Genomic DNA, 17,172 nt, shown 5'->3' with positions numbered 1-17,172 from the left:
CTTTGGAACAAACATTCGAAGACATCGTAGCAGTTCTTCCGCGTGCGTCACGTCACCGATCGAGACATCGCCGGAGATGGCCCCTTCACGAGCCGTACACTGATGCTCATCCACAACCACTATCCCGCTGTTATTTCCACATCTTCCCCGTTGGTTCACCCTCCCTTCCCCACAGTGTCGGCGCATCATCACGAGCCGGACCATCACGACCACTACCCGACCGGGTACGGCAAGGGGCACGCGAACGTGGTCGAAGCGTCGGACGTGCTGCGGCAGATACTGAACCAGAAGATACCGCACCACGCGGACGGCTTCCCGAAGAAGGTCATCGCTCAGTACGAGATCCCGTCCGACTCGAACCCGCCACCGTTCAAGCCGATCAAGGGTGCCGGCTACCTGCCGCCGTCCGTGTACGGTGTGCCGGCCGCCGGTCCGATCGATTCCGTGACGCACTCGCACTCGATCACTACCTCGTTCGGGGCGCCGTCCGGCTACTCGAAGCTGCACGTCGAGTCGAGCGAGCCGGGCCTGCCCAGCTCGTACGACATCTACCGCTCGATGGCGCTGAAGCACGGCGGGGAGGCGAAGCACCACCACCAGGACGAGGGGCTGCCGAGTCCCCGGTCGAAGGCGCCGTGGGCGGAGCTCGGCCACAGTGCGAGCGGTGTGTCGTACGAGCTGCTGCCGCCCAAGCACGTCTCCTCCGCCGAGCTGCGCGACCTCACCAAGCAGCTCGGCAACGGGATCGAGCTGCAGAAGTCGCTGGCGTACGAGATCGCGGACCCGGCCACCCGGCAGCACCACAAGCGACGCGCGGACGAGACGACCGACACGACCACGCTGACCGACGGTGGCAGCAACCGCCCGGCAGCCACCACCACCACCACCACCAATACGTAGACAGCAGGCGACGCACAGACGCAACGCAATGGCGCGAGTGCCAATTCCAATTTCGCAACACACGCAGAGACGACTGATAAACGCAACACGGTAGATGCAAAGACGCGCACGTACACACACACACCCATGCATATGAAGATAAGCGCGCGATGTATGCGTGCGCCTCGGTGCTCAGCACACGTTCACGGTGCCACGCCAGCACGCCATCTCGTAACCCTTTAGTCACGCGTTCTCTAGCATCTAGAAAAGACACATTAGACCCAGTAGTAAGAATATCGTAGCGTTTACGTTTGTGTATGTGTATGTGTGTGTGTGTGCGTGTGGGTGTTTTTGTTTTGCTTCTAGCGCTTGTGCCTTAACCGTGCGCAAGCGACCGATTTCGTCGATACTCAGGTAATTCGCATGACTGTAGCAACCGTACTAAAAACAAACAACTGTCTCTGACACACTACTACTACTACTACTACTACTACTCGCTCACTACTACCGGCGACGCCTGGACAGCCCGTACACCACCACTCGTACACCTTGCCCCGTACTGTAGTCACCTCGTAACTCGCACGTTTTCTCAACTTCACGCATGTCTGTCTAGCTACTACTGCGCTGTCACTAACTCAGGCGTTCCTACTCCGTTTCGTCGCTAATCACTCGTAGCGCTACGCTCCATAGCGAGCCTTAGCGGTGGCCTCATGGCCCGAGTCCTCACACAACTGTTCTAATCAGTGTGCCTCTATCTCTCTCGCATTCTCTTGCGCGCGCTTTATCTCTCTCTCTCTACCTTTTCAGATTCCGACTACAGCAAGATCGTCGTCGGCTAAGCACACTGCGCAGCGCTCCCACATGGTGGATATCGATCAGCCCAGTGTCCCGCAATACGTTCCATCCAGTGTAAATCCTCCAAAACAAAATGTTGAACCATTGCTCAAATTGTACTTAATACTCAACAAAACAGAGAGCTCCAATCGATCCCCGGATGAAGGAGGATGAATCAACGATTACGGCCTATCTGGAGGGGCCACACACAGACACACACACACACCCATACAAAGCAACAACACCACCATGCTAGCCTGTAGAACTACTTCGTACTCGTATGTAAGATTTTATTCGTTAATTTCATTGGTAAGAGGGTCCAGCAGGGCTGCCCCCGGGGCGTCCCTTCCCTCCCACGGTTACGGTGGGCACGGGGACGTGTGGGTGGCCCGGTGTTCTGCTGTATTTATTCGCCGTCGCATTTTATGTTTGCGAACGGTGCTGGCGACACAAATAAAGTATTCAACTAATTTGTAATCTTCTGAAAGCGAAACAAGGTCGTGTTTGTGTCCTTTTTTGTTTGTTCGAAAGAAGTTGAAATGGCGCTGTTTTTTCTGCGTAGAGCGAGACGGACGGTAAGTATAAAAAGGCCGTTGTTTTTTATAGGAGACTACTCACTGACATTTTATAACATGCTTCACTCTAGAAACGAGCCTACTAAATCCGAATGTCGACTTTGATTTCAGTGGCTCAAATTTGCTCAGAATCAATCTAGTAACAGTAAGATGCTATAATTATTTATCATGTTGCATTCAACTGAGAAAAAGTTTAACTTGCAGCCAATATTGTTTCAATTAAAGTGTGCAACATTTTACCTTAAGCTTGCCAAACAGGCTCAATTCAAAACGTCATATCACTAAGCTGCCTGCAAAGCTCTTGTAATGCTGAATAATGCTTAAGTATAAGTGATAAGTGAATTTTCAATTTGTTTTCAAAATTAAGCTCATTTCTGAATGGAAAGTATGGCCTTAAAAGCTTCACTTAAAGCACAATCTTCAGTGAGAGTAAATCAATTCTTAAGCTTCAGCAAGGATTCCTTAATGATTTGATAGCAATGAAAGCAAGAATTTCAGCTAGAAGATACAACATGACAGACAAGAAGAAGCGGAACTTAAAGCACAGTAAAGCGTCTCTTAAACTTCAGACAGCATGTGATAAAGCTTTGCGAACGATAGGTAAAAGAAGTTCGTATAAAGCGTGGATTGATCAACTTTGGTTAAAAAGTGTAGCTTCTGCAAAAATAGGACGTATTTTGCATGCATCTTGGATGCGATTCCTGTGACGTAATGTAATTTCCAGGTGAACCTTAACTCCGAGGAGTACATGAGAAAGCGAAGCTTTGAAATTTAATCCAGTTTACCAACTAATGACTAATCGCCGATTTACTTACACCTAATAATGAATCCATATCAATTTTGTTTCTTATTTTCCTACTGATCTGATCCTGACCCCATTCCAGGCTTTGCACTAATCCCCAGCCTATATATGTCAAGAATCCGATCATATACCCAAAATGTTCTTGGGATTGCTCCGCAACCCATGCTGAATCTCGATCAGAACCTGACTTCTTACCGCTTCATTGGTACTGATCCTGCACCCATATTGATCCGGGAACTGATTCGGATATGCTGCAGGAACTAGTATTGAATCCATATCAGTAGTGAGTCAGTTCGGGTTCAGAACTGATGTAGAACTTTACATGTAAAGACTTTGTGGAAAATAAGAACATGCCAAACAAACCGGCGCGAGCCTCCCTACTTTTGATGGTTTCAACATTGTTAGTGGGTTGTAACTTATCTATTTAGAGCCTACTAGCTTGAGCCTATTGGCTTCATTCGCTTGAAATGGTTGAATTAGGGTTTATTTTGTGAGCGTAGCTCAAAACGACCGTTGGTAAATTGCTCTTCAAGCATCGGAACGCTTGTATGTTGACTCTTGATCCCTTTGTAGTACTGGCGGTCCCGTGGTACAGTCGTCAACTCGGACGACTCAATAACATACCCGTCATGGGTTCAAGCCTAGAATGGACCGTCGCCCCGTAGCAAGGATTTCACTATTCGGCTACGTGGTTATGAATTAAGTCTCGAAAGCCTGTATAGGCCGGCATGTCCACGTAGGACGTTATGTCAAATAGAAGTAGTTATAGTACTGGCAGTGATCTCATATCAGTGCTGGAAATGGTATCTGAAAGTGATCTGCATCACATAACAGTAAAAGAACTGATATTGGACCTGTATGGGGTTTGGAACCGATCCGAAAAACTGATTCTGAATCTCTATTGATCCTGGAACTGATCCAGTTGTTGAACTCATATCACTTCTGAAACGTCTCCTGAAGCAATATAGGTCCTGGATAGATCCTGTAATGCATATAGGAACTGGAACCGATACTGGACTCATATCGATCCTGGCACAGATCATAATCTCATATCTCATAATACCATAATATCAATCCTGATCCCATTATGTCCTCAAAAAAAAAAAAAAAAAAATTCAATATAAATTCTTGTCTCTTATTTTTTTATTCTGAACCGGCAGCCCATACCGGTACAGGATCTAATTCGGATCTAATAACTGCCCTAGGATTGGCTTTGTACCCATCAGATCTGAGAATGGTTCTTAATAAGCATTGGTTTGAGAACTAATCTCGAGCCCGTACCGGTACAGGAACTGCTACTGACCTCATACCGATCCTGGAACAGATCCGGTTCTTCTTACTGGTACTTAAACGGATATTGATTCCACTAAAGATGAGGAAATTATTTTGAACTTGCGACAAGTACCTTTTCATTACCTTTTATATTTATTTGCATGTTTATTGATATTGGAATCGACGTAAACCTGGACAGCAATTCACCTCTTGTACTAAAAAAGGAGCAACAGGAGAAAATGTCCTCCTTCCTGTAAATCCTTTTTGAAACGTTTCACAGTGCCCCGACTAAATTCCCCACCAGTATAACAGTAACGCTATCCTTTGCGGCAGAGCATCCTTGAGCGAAACAGCGCGCCCTCTACCGGTGGGTACCGCAACATCACCCCACCGAACATCCCTAATATCCTTGCGCTCACCTGCAGCTGGTTTGTGTCCCAGCTAAACGGCCCCTGCCGATGGCACCAGACTCGACGAAAACGCAACACCGTACACGGGCTCGCTCATCTCGCTGGGGTGAAATCGGGCGGAAAATCCCAGCGTCCCAGCTTGCTCTCCCAGAGTGTGACCGATCTCGTTCGCTCGCGGCAGCTTCGGAGCTTTTTTGTGTGCGTTCGGCCGACCCATTCGCTCCTTGGCCCGACCAGCCCGAACCGGAACCTGGAACCGTTTCGACCGTTCACGCAGTATCGCACCATTTTCGAACGGTGCTGCAGGGTTGGCTCGCGTGACGGTGCGTTCCGTTTGCTGCTCCGCCGTCCCCGGGGGGGGGGGGGGGGGGGGGGGAGCAGACGCGCTTTACGCCAATTTACGCGCTTTTCCGCAAGGCGATTTTTTTTGGTTGATGCTGCCGCTCGTTCTTGCGGGCTGTCCCTGTTTGCCCACTGCGTTTGTTTGTTTGTTTGTTTGTCAGCTTCCCGTTTCTTGGGCAGCATAAAGCACGCATTTTTATACCACGAACAGTAGAATGTACACACACACACACACACACGCACACGCACCAGCTGTGTGCCAGCTGTGCTAGAGATGGGGAGCACAACAACAAAAAAATCACGGAACGGAAATCCCATTTTATTGACCGAGCCGACCCTACCAGCGGAAGAGAAGGAAGAAAAGTGGAACAAAAGCTGCTGCTGATGCCACCACTTTTTATTACTTTCCTATTTCAATGGGCACGGGCGAAAGCAATCACCCAGTTTTGGGTGGGAAGCGTGGAAATTCAAAACGAATATGAAACAAATCCCCGAAAACCATTGTCGATTTTTTCGCACAGTTTGTAAAGTTATGCTGCGGGCGGCGACGAATGAAAAACGTACTTTCAATGTATTTGCTATACAGTACACACACACACAGTCACATTGTGGATCGTAAATCTCTTCAAGCAAATACGGCGAAATCAAAACATGCACCGAAAAGCACGAAACTACGCTAAAGGGAAGGGAGCGAGTTCGCGGGGACAAAACAAATCCGTCCGTCAGGTGGCACCGGGCACGGGGTGGAAGGGGAGCGGAGAAAAGTTTTCCGCTCCCGGGGGCTTCCAGCGGGAGGGAGTAAGCTGACAGGAAACTACTGTTTCGCCCTCCTGCCGCCGGACAAGATGCTGCGCTCGACCCGGGAGGCCTATTCTCCCCCGTTCGGGAGGATAAGCCCGCCTTTGCAGTGGGACCATCTTTGGCTTCGCTTTTCGGAGCTTTGCCTTTGTCCTTACTGCCAGATGGATTGTGCTCTGCTCCTTGCCCCGGGGGCTCATTAGAGCGTTCTCGCCAGCATCCTTGCCAGCCGGGACTCGCGGGCTGGCTCTGTCGCGGGAGAGTGTCTCCCGCCCGGAAGTGGTTAAATTCGAGCTACGATCAAGCGCTACTTCTAATGCTTGCGCGAAGCCACTTCGCGAAAGTTATCTGGAGACGAGTAAGGGGGAAAAGACGAGGGCAGAAGGGAAAACAGCAACAGAAGCAGAAGCTTGCGTCAAATGGCATTCTTCATTTCATTCAGCTGTAGTTGTTGTTGTGTTCGTACCTCGCGGGAGCGCATGATTTTCCCTTCTCCCCCCTCCCCCTCCCCCCTGCAAGTGTCTAGAATAAGCATCGCACAACCCAACATGGCCGCACGACACAGGATAAAGCTGGCTGTCGGTGTGTACCGAACACTCGCGACTTAATTTCCCCGCGGGCAGCTGCTCGGTGCGGGCGCGTACGCAGCTGTAAACCCCGTAATCTGTAGTCATTGCCATAACCGTGTCCTTGCGGTTCGCCCCATCCTTTTTTTCCGACCAGATGATATCGTTCCCGGGATGGGGAAAGAAAGAAAGCAGGCACAGCAGCACAACGGGTTAGCAGAAACGGCGCAAGGGGCGCATTATCCGCCGGGCGCTTAAAGATGCTTTCCTGTAACGCGCGTACGCCTGCCCGTTCGAGTGTGTGCTTTAAAGAGAATGAGCTAATGAATGTACTTTCGCACCAGTGTGCGGGCAAGCGGGAAAAAGGATTCGCCGGTGAAGCATCCCATCTGCGGCGTGCTGGGTCCGAGCACGATCCGGTTCGAAGGACCAAAATGTCCCATTTGGTGAGTGGTGTGGAATTCCAAGTTTTGCTGTTTGCGGAAGTTTTTAGTATTGTTTCTTCCACTCACAGTCACAAAACAATGAAGGCTTTTTAGTGTTAACGTCTTATTTTCACTGTTTACTGGCACTGGCACCCCGTGCTGTTGTTATTACATTCTATCAAGGAAGTGTTTATGGTGAATGATTCAACACAATTGGTGAGTCGTTGTTAGATGTAAGCAAAAGCTGACTCCAATTTGCAGTCAATTCTCATTTCTCATTCAATTCTGCGAATTGTCTGTACTAAGTATCTTCCAACTCAGCAAAATCAATCAAATCTGCAATTTTTAAATTCGAAATTGAAGTTCTGCTCACTTGGCGTAATTGTCCGAGCGGCAATCGGTAATGGAAGAAGCAGCTTATCAAACTTCCAACTGTTTCTTCCATAGGGCAGAGAGTTTCAAAGAGAGCTGACTGTGGGTAGCCATCTGGTGACATGTCTGTAAGACGAACTTCAGCTCAACTAGAGATGAGCAAAAATCCCCAAAAAAAAAAAAAAAAATGGAACTGCGTTCGAACGGCTTCTACACATTTCGGACCCAGTTTCGAAGGTTCAATCCAATTGGAATCGTAGTCGGCCGATATGAGTGAATGTGAGAAGACACGTTTTATATGTATTTCACTGTCTACGCCGTTGCGTGATGCGTACCTCTGCCAAAATGGATCCGCTTCGTACTAAACTGCTACTATTATGAATACAGTAGTAGCTCTCAAGTCGTCTCAAGACTTTAACAACATTTCCATTAGAGGTTCGATTTTTGCATGAAAAGAGCTAACATAGCCACACGATGTCGAACAGTACTTCCGGCGTGCTACAAGGCAATAATCTCGCATCATTTATACCTGTTTTATAGGTTAATTATGTGTCCTAAAAAAACGGGCATCTCAAGTCGTCATACTCCGAGGGGCCAGATGGTATCCCAGCGACAATTCTCAAGCGTTGTGCCGTATCGGTAGCTCCTGTTTTAACTAAGATTCTGAACGAATCTCTGCACACAGGAACCTTTCCATCTCTGTGGAAGGTCTCATGGCTAACACCCAGCCACAAAAAGGGCAGCAAAAACGAAGCAGTGAACTATCGAGGTATTACCTCTTTAGCTGCCTGCGCCAAAGTGTTCGAGCTCCTCATCTATGCACCATTCAGCCGTTCAAGAGCTCCAGCACTGTTTAATTATACGCTTGATGGTCAGAACCTCCAAAGAGTGAACTGTGTAAAGGATCTAGGAGTCTTCCTAGACGCTAACCTCTCCTTCGAAGAACAGATGGACCAAGTAGTCGCTAGTGGCAATCGGCTACTTGGCTTGGTCATAACCATGACGCGCGAGCTTCGTGATCCTATGCGTTTCAAGGCACTGTACTGCGCACTTATCAGACCACTGCTGGAATACGCTAGCATTGTTTGGTGGCCAGCATCTACTCTAGGCAACGCGCTTCGCCCTTCGTGATTGGCCGCGTCGGCTCGACTGCAGGACTAGGTGTTTGCTGCTGGGGATCCCGCCCCTCACCGAACGTGCTGAGCACGCCGCTTTCGTTTATCACCGGAATCTTAAACGGAACCATCGACTGCCCCAAGCTGCTTTCAAGGGTTCACCTCTATGTTCCTGCCAGAATACTCCGTCGCCGGCCAATGCTGGCAGTCACTGAGTCTTTGTATGTGCCGTCTATGAAATTCAGCTGCCGATATCTATGAGCCTGGAATGACGATAACGGAACTGACTTCACTTTTAAGTGTTCGGAATGCGTCCCACAATAACAATATATAAATGTTCTGTTCGTTATCTAATGTCTATTGTAAACAAATTTTGACTTGAGAGGGCTTCATAGTCCATCGATTAATAAACTAAACTAAACTAAACTAAACTATGTTCTTGCTGGCCATAGCTACTTCTACTTCTGGACTTCAATGATCCTTATTGTATGAAAGCTACGCACAGCGTCTTGGTTCGTAAAATTTTAGAGTTTGCGTTTGGTTTTTCCTTTCCATATGATTCTGGACGATTCCGAACGATTCTGGCGGAGCTCTGGAGTCGAGATCCGAGCAAAACCGTGGGTGAGATCCGCAGAACCCATCTCTAGTTTCAACGCAATGACATTTTTAAAGAACATGGCTTGCGAGCTGCTCGAACAAACTTTTAAGCTCGTCCATTTTAAGTTCGATGTTTCCTACAAAGAGTGCCCAGGGTGGTAGCAGACATCCATAGATTACGTAACGGCAATATTCGAGACATTCGAGTTCATAAATAAATATTTTATTACAGAACTATTTAATGACATAAAACAAATCGATTTTAAAAATCGCATAAATTGCCTGTTTGCTGTTTCACTGTCAACTGTTTGCTTTAGCCTTTTACCCTTTTTGAGCATATCTTCCATTACGTAATGCCGGGAACGGCCAGCGAAACTTTCAAACGCGATTTCCCTTTTTCCCTGCTGGTGAGCAGGACCCCCGTCAGGCGCGTGCTGGGACAGGTGGTTTGCTATCTCCTGTCCACTTCAATAAACCATCCAAATAGGTTATAAAACCACCATCGCCTCGGGATAGAGCAAAAAAAAACCAGGGGACCGGATTGGCTCACACATTTCCTTCGCCTTCAACGCGGTCGCTGAGAGCAGTTTAGTGCAAACGAAAATTGAAAATCTAAAATAAATAACACCACCGCGTCACCGTTCATGTGCGCAGTGCATGTGTGGTGCGGCCAAATAAAGGTAGAGAGTGAAAAGAATAATAAAAAAAAACAAAGCAAGCAACGAACCTGCCCCCCAAAACGAATCGCCTTTTTTCTCGTCCAGTGGGGGTGGTGCAATCCGCTTACGTGCCGGGTTTCCGGGGCAGTGATGCTCCAGTGTTGATTCTACGCTACGCTGAACCCGGGACCTGGACTCCAGGACAAGGGGGGGGGGGACGCATTTTCCTCTGCTTGCCTGTGGCTTCTTGTGACTCTGAAGCGCGTGAAATAATTACAATTTTGCAGCTCGAGGTCTCCGCGGTCCATGGCATCGGCAGATAAGTGATTAATTTTGGAATCGAGCAACGGAATGGTTTTGCTTTTGCCGTCTAAAACAAAAAAAAAAAACCAAAACCAAAAAGCAACAATGTTTTGCCAATGTCCGCCTGGTTGCTGTGAAGTAGCTTCCCGAGCCGAGCCCGAGCGATAACGGACTTCCAAGGACGCCCGTGAGGGAGGGAAAACTTATTGCCAAAAGCATTATGTTTTTGAAATGAGTTTTCTTGAAGCTAGCGGGACGAAAGGGAGGGGGGGGGGTGATAGGTGGTGGCTGAGGTGGGGGAAAGATGGTGCAACCCATCCCGGAATGGGCCAGTCGACAGTTTTACTGGGCTGCTGGGCAGCTTTCTACCTGCAGCAAGGCGGCTGTAAAGCCTTGCGAAGGAAAAGGTGGAAACATGGGGAGGGGAGAAGGGAGGGTTGAGCAGGACACACAAACGACACGCACGCCTGGAAAGGTAAAACGCGGGTGGACAAAACCAAAAATGGAGATTCGGTCGAAGGTTAAAAGTTCTGAAACAAGCTTCCCCCCCCCCCCGAAAACCGGCCTACCGTGCGTGCCTTGCGTCTTGTCCTTTGGCCACAAAGTAGGACAAGTCGATGCGCCGGTGAGGTGCAGGGGAGGGAGGGGGGGGGGGAGAGCAGAAGTCAGCGTAACGCACCTTGCTTTTGTGCTTTGTTTCCTCTCGTTCCCCCTTCCTTCCCAGTGCGGAAAGGTCTTTTCCTCATCATCTGCCGGTGGCAGGACATGCTTTGCCTCTCGTTCTCGCTGCTAGCCTTTATCCCTTTTTTGTAATTTCACCAGTGTGTGTGTGTGTGTTTGTGTGCAAAAAACAAGCAAAAAAGGTTTGATGGAAAATTGTGTAGGAACGAGGGGGGCGGGTAGGCGGAGGAAAAAATACAGGACCAAAGCCGCTGAGTCCATTTTCATCTTCTTCGCTTCGTCCCCGGACCGAATTGCGCCCGCTGTGGTTGGGTGACGCTTTTGTGACCTTTCTCACCCTCTCTCTCTCTCCACCTCTCTCTCTCTCTCTGTCAGCACTCGGCATCAGGTCAGCTGCAGGAATTTAATCTCTTTCCATCGGTGACCCCATGGTTGGGCCGATCAAAACCAAAGCAGGCGGGCAGGCAAATAAAATAACGCTCACCACAAGCTGTGGAACCGAGCGAACCGGCCGACGGGTGTGCTGCAACACACAGAGCAACTGGTGGCGGCTGCAGGCAGCGACTGTGCTTGATCCGTTCCCAGGACACACACACACACCGCTTTAAGAAGTTATTTCCAGCGTTCTTGTTTTTTTTTCAGTGGTCATTTGTTCGTACAGTACTTCAATGCAATGGCCACACACGTACACAGCTGTACGGCTGGAACGGATCATCGATGAACAGCGTGACAGGTGGAGCGAAATTCCGACCGGTATCGATTGAAATCTAGCCGTACCACCAGCACCATCGTACCGGAACGAGCCATTTCCACACTCCCTAGTGACGGTTGAGCTGCTCAATGATGGAACAAGAATAGTGAGCGAAGAGAAGAACTATTAAAAAAAAGTAGACGACAAACCCCAGTTAAGCACAGCATAGAAAGGGAACAGATTCTTACTTTACTTGAACATTCCGCGCAGTGAATGAAAGCTTTCCAATCATATGCTTGACATTTCCGTGCGGCTTACCTGTCCCATCGGGGGAACTTGTCTCTCCTGTACACTTTTCGTGCTTCCGTTTTGTTTTTTTTGGACGGTTCCACAATGCGCTTTGTTTGCAAATCGATGTCACATCGCTCGTGCCCGTGAAACGTCCCTTGCTGTGGCCGAAACGTATTTCCGGGACGCATGTGGCGGACACAAGCGCAAGAGGCGCTCGCGCTGAAAACAAAAGAAATTGGAAGTGGTAAAAAAGTGGACATTCTCTCTTCTGTTTTGTGAAAAAAAACACACACACACTCAGACACACACACACACACACACACACACACACACACACACACACACACACACACACACACACACACACACACACATGGATACCTATACGAGAGGGAGAACGAAAAACCCTGCGACCAATGGATGGGTTAGAGGATCGAGTTTCCTGTTAATTTTAGGATTTTTTTAGATGCACACGCACACACACGTGCGTGTTTTCAGCATGTGCGTGTGGGCTTTGTCGGGTAACCCCATCAATTTTGAAACTTGAACCCGATACTTTCACACACGACAGGCTAAAGTCGCAAACAACAAAAGAAGCAGAGGCTAGCACAAAAAAAAAAGAGAAGAAAAAACGCTCCCTGTCTGATCTCGTTTTTTGGTCCTTCGAACCGGATACAATAGTAACGTCAGCGGGCAGCCTGTGCCTTCACCGTGCGCTCACTGACGCACAACGCTGACCAAAACCGTTGACCAATATTGACCGATGGCTGGGGCGAAAGGTGCACAACGGTGTACGTTTGAGGGGAAGGGTGGGGTGTTTTTGAGGGGGGAGGAGGGGGAGGGGGGGCAGGATCACACCGGGGTGTAGCCCGTAATGGGAGGTTATGTTTATTTTCCATTATTATGCGTGTAGGGTTTTTGGGTCGAGATGTTTTGCTTTCACTTCCTGTCCGTTACCTTTCCTAGCCGTCCGGTTCACTTTGTTCTTTATGTCTTTTTTTTTTTTGTTAGTTTTCGAGAAAAAAGGACATTCGCTAGATGCTAGTCAGCGCGGGGTTTTACCAGGAACAAAAACACTGCAAACGGTACGGGCTTTTCGATCCGTTGTAGGAAACAAACACACACACACACACACGTAAAAAAAAACCTTTGATTTGGTGCAATTCATTTGTTCGGGAATGGTTTTATGTTTTTCTTCCCATTTTGGGACCATTGCCGTGACCGATGGGCGTAGGATTGGGTGTACACGGTGGAGGGCGGGCTGACACGTGCGCAGAGATTAAGGTTTATTCTCAAGGACATCTTTGATAAGTGCTGTTAATGCTATTAGTGGTACTGAAGAAGACTGTACGTACGAATTGTTTGTGTTTTTTTTTTTGCGTAGAGGATTTTTTGAAAATGTGTACTTAAGAATTTTTACGCCTAAAATTATACTATGTCGTGTCACATGGGCTCATTACATTCATCGTATTTGGTTGCCATTTTAATTAAATATTCAAATTATTGGTTTTATTTAAATATTGCATACCTTCAGGCGATAATGTTAGCGCATGCCAAAAACAAAATACATTTTTCCAAACGTTTTAACTATCGTGCAAATTGCATACTCTTCTAGCTCATGTAAAGGTTACCAAATGCGCCTCAAGCTATACCAATTTCTGCACAAAATGTACTTTCATCGCTTTAGTTTCATTTTTTCAACAAGATGCTACATTTTGTCATAAAATTTGCTTGCTTTGGCATCACATAGCAAAATACATATACAGTTTTATGCTAACCCAAAACCCAACAAACATTAGCTGGTTCAGGATTCGCAAAGGCACCGACTTCTTCGCTTCCCGCAGGTTTTTCTGCCCGCAGAATGGGCACGCCCGGCAAAAAGGCCATCCCGGGCAGCTGAAAACGCTCCACTTCTGTTGCAATGGATGCCCTGCTTAAGACCAGCATGACCAAGAAGTGTGCGACTAAGAAGTTTGCGACCAAGATTTTTGCGACCAAAAAGATTGCGACCAAGAAGCTTGCGGCCAAGAAGAGTTTGCGACTTCTTGGTCGCATGAAACACGTCGTAGTATATGTTGTGTTGTATTACAGTTTTTAAAAGGAATATTCAGCCAAATTCAAGGCGTGTTCGGCTGGAAAGGCACGACAGTACCGATAAAGAACTTGAGAGAAATCATAAGCAAAGCGACGGAACACGATTAAGCTTAGCACGCGCAGATGCTACGCAGAGAATTAAGCAGGCAAACCATCACGCACCGCAGAATGCCTGCGACAAGAAAGGTGGCGGAGGTGTTTTTTTGTTGTTGTTGGTGAAGTGATTATTTACCGCCCGCTACGTTTGCCCATTTGCGTTTGGCGCGCGCCACAAACCGTCCCTCGCAGTGCGGCCCTGTTGCGTGCGGCTGGTGCATTTCCATTTTCCCAGAACAATGGGGCCCCTGTCGCACCGGAGCTATTGATCAATGTTGCCCGACAGCTTCAAGCGGCATAATGGTTTGCGCCGTTTAGGACAAACAAAACACCCCTCAAAACAGACCAAAAAAAAAACACGCCTCACCTTTACTTCAGTGTCGTGTTTCCCCGTTGGCATCACTGGCAGCGCTACATCAACCGCAAACAGCGCAAAACATTCTTCTTGCTGCCGTACGACTACCACCCCAATCTACCCTCCCCTCCACCTGCTCTCTCTCTCGCTCCCCGTGGGGCGTGTAATGTTTATTGTTGCACTGTTGTGTTGAATAATTACACCGAGTGCGGTTGCAAGGCGAGCAGCGGCGAAAACCGTCGCAGAATAATTAGCTGCACTTTATTTGTGCCGCTTCCTGTCTGCTCGCCGATGCATCACCGGCGCCCTCCTGCTCCTGCACCTGCAAAGGCTGGCACTCACTGCGGAAAAGTGTGAATACTGTGAATTTGCCCATTTGCCCTGGTTCGAGCAGGTTCGAAGCGAAGGGTGCCAGCTGCAGCAAACTTTTTTGCAGCCCGTCCCCACGCGAAATTGAACCCCGATTGCTGTGCTGTTCTTTTCGCTTCCTTCTCTCTCTCTCTCTCTCTCTTTCTCTCTCTCTTTCTCTCTCTGTATCTGCGTAGTGCTTCATGTTTCAATTTATGCAGCGCCGGATCGACGAACGATAAAGTTTTAAATCGATTCCATTGCACCGAATGACGACGGCCGATCACGGGACGCTGGGACTCACACACACACACACACACACTTAAGGCTCACACGCGTCCCCCCGGATTGATGTTCGAAGCAGTTTTTGTACCCTTGCTTGCTTATACACCCGTCCTGCGTTATTCCTATCCTCATGGTATGGTAAGTGTAATAAAAGCAAACAAAAAAAACCGCAACTACCGTGTGCCATGTAACTGAACCGCAATCTAAACGCGAGCCAGACGGTTTTTCACATTTCAACAAATTCCTCCCCATCCTCCCACACACATACACGCACACGCCAACGACAGTAAAAGCCCTTCCGCAAGCGGGCACCCGCCATTCCATACGGCTGCCCACGATAAGCGCGATTGTTATGTTATGCGCCGCAAGTTATGCATCCCGCCCAGCAAAGAGCTATTAAATGGAATTAAATTGAAGCGAGCGGATCTCATTTACACCGTTGCAGGGGGGGGGGCGGTAGGGAGGACACGAGTACGTCGTTATCGCCCGGCGCGAAATGGGGGGCACGGGTGGGTAGTTTTTACTTCTTCTTTTTTTTTGTTGTTGTTCGTGGTCGTTGTCGTAGTTTAGTCATTTTGTTGGTGTGATCTTTTCTTTTTGTAACGCTTCGGACAACGGGACACCTTGTAAAGGGAAGGATGGGGGGGTGGGAGGGACGCTTCCATCTTTTTTTTTTATAACCCTATTGCGTGCCAGTGCGTCGCTAGTGTGCGTCAGGTCGCATCAGCATCGCTGCTTCGCTCGGTCGAAAAGCGATCGTAAAGCGAACGGTGCACGCGAGAAAAGTGGTAGTTTTTCCTTTTTCTTTTCTTTTCTTTTGTGTGTGTGTGCGTGTGTGTGTGTGCCACAAAATGCACCGCAGTGTGATTGCACGGCTGCAGCGGCTGATGATGTGTTGTGCCCGGTGGTGGAGGGAAGGCACTAAATGGACGGAACCAAATGGTGAAGTATTAAAGGATGGTAAAAAAACTGCACACACACACACCCACACGCTGCGAACACAGCGTAGTAAGGAGATACATTTTCATCTTGATTGCACCGTAAACGTTCGATGCTTTTGTGTGTGGATGTTTGTGGTGGGGAAGCTAGTTTTACTACGGTGCTGTTGCCGGTGCTAAAAGCGAAGTCATCAATTTATCGCTTCTCCTGCTGCTGCTTTTACATGCTTCGTCTGCTCGCTCGCATGATTGAGCGCAATCAATTTTTTCCTCGATTTTTGCTTTTTTTATGTTGCCATCACGCGGAATGATGATAATTGCAGCTGCCTCAAAGTATGCCAATGCATGCAATGGTGCGCGCAACGAGTTCGGTACTTCTTAGTGGCTGTGCAAATTAATCAGAAGATTAAAAAGCAGCTTAGTTAATAGAGTAATCAAGGGAGCCAGAATATTAAGCGAATTTCTTCAAAAAAAAAAAAAAATAATGATAAATAAAAAAGGTTCGTCTCCTATGCCTCATTTTACTAAACCTAGCAATTGTAAGGCGTTTGCATTACATTGCATACCTCATACTTTGCTACATTAAAGATCAAAGGTAAACACACAACGTTCAACGAAAAAAAAGCGCCTACATGCATGCAATCCGTACAGCAAACGCCTGTTTTTTAACTATGCTCAAAACAAACTGCTCGAAAAGATCAAGCACCCGTACGTACGTAGTTAATGCTATTTGCATACATGGTGCATCAAATCATAGCTTGTAGTGCTCATAAAAAGGCCTCGAAAGGTATGCAACCAGCACGGCAGGCAACCATTTTTAAAAACGTGTTTCTCATCGCAAAAGGGCACTACTGCACCAAAGCGCTTCATTTCAGAGCAGCAGAGTGTTGCTGTAATTAAAACCGAAACGTACACCTATATATTCCCCATCTGACGTAACAGTTCCATAGTGTGTGTGTGTGTGTGTGTGGAGGTGTGTGTGCCTTTTTTGTACACAAACCAAACTTCTCTTTCATGCTGCAAAGATAACAGGTCATGCTGGTGCAGAAAACGCAAAAAGAAATGTTCCAAATGGATTCGGAAGCTCCTAATGATAGTTATGCAAAACGAGGGAAACACACACACACAAACATATACGTAACAACAGGACTTCACCCGGGCTCCGGTGCCCGGTTCGGACAGTGTGCGTGCGGTGTGCTACATGGTTGTATGCTAAATGTTACACGTCTTTCGAAAAGCAGTAAAGCCACCCCTTTTTTCCCAACACTCGGCGTCGGTTCCGTTTGCTAGAACGTCAAACACACACACACATAAGCAAAGGCACCAAACGATGGTTCAGAGAATCGAAAACACGATCCACCCGAAGCTGTTATGCAAAAATATTACCACACGCCCGGCGACGACCACCGGCGGACCCCCGTTTGCTGCAAGCGCGTCACGGAAG

General features: G+C 48.0%; 2 protein-coding genes across 5 annotated transcripts in view; one reads left to right on the top strand and one right to left on the bottom strand.

Annotated features, from left to right (window-relative positions):
* The window catches only part of LOC120955772 (hornerin), a 43,882-nt gene extending 41,682 nt beyond the window's left edge, over positions 1–2,200 (top strand). For all 3 annotated transcript variants that reach the window (XM_040376919.2, XM_040376909.2, XM_040376927.2), the window contains exons 7-8: positions 176–1,293; positions 1,687–2,200. In XM_040376919.2, coding sequence (XP_040232853.2) covers positions 176–900 — 725 coding nt within the window. In that variant the 3' untranslated portion in view covers positions 901–1,293; positions 1,687–2,200. The remainder of the gene's footprint in view (positions 1–175; positions 1,294–1,686) is intronic.
* Positions 1–17,172, bottom strand: part of LOC120961686 (uncharacterized) — a 395,308-nt gene that overhangs the window by 112,871 nt on the left and 265,265 nt on the right. The gene's annotated exons all lie outside the window — the stretch shown is intronic.

This window comes from Anopheles coluzzii, chromosome X, assembly GCF_943734685.1.
Source record: "Anopheles coluzzii chromosome X, AcolN3, whole genome shotgun sequence".
Taxonomy (NCBI): Eukaryota; Metazoa; Arthropoda; class Insecta; order Diptera; family Culicidae; genus Anopheles; species Anopheles coluzzii.
This window is presented reverse-complemented; position numbering and strand designations above follow the sequence as displayed.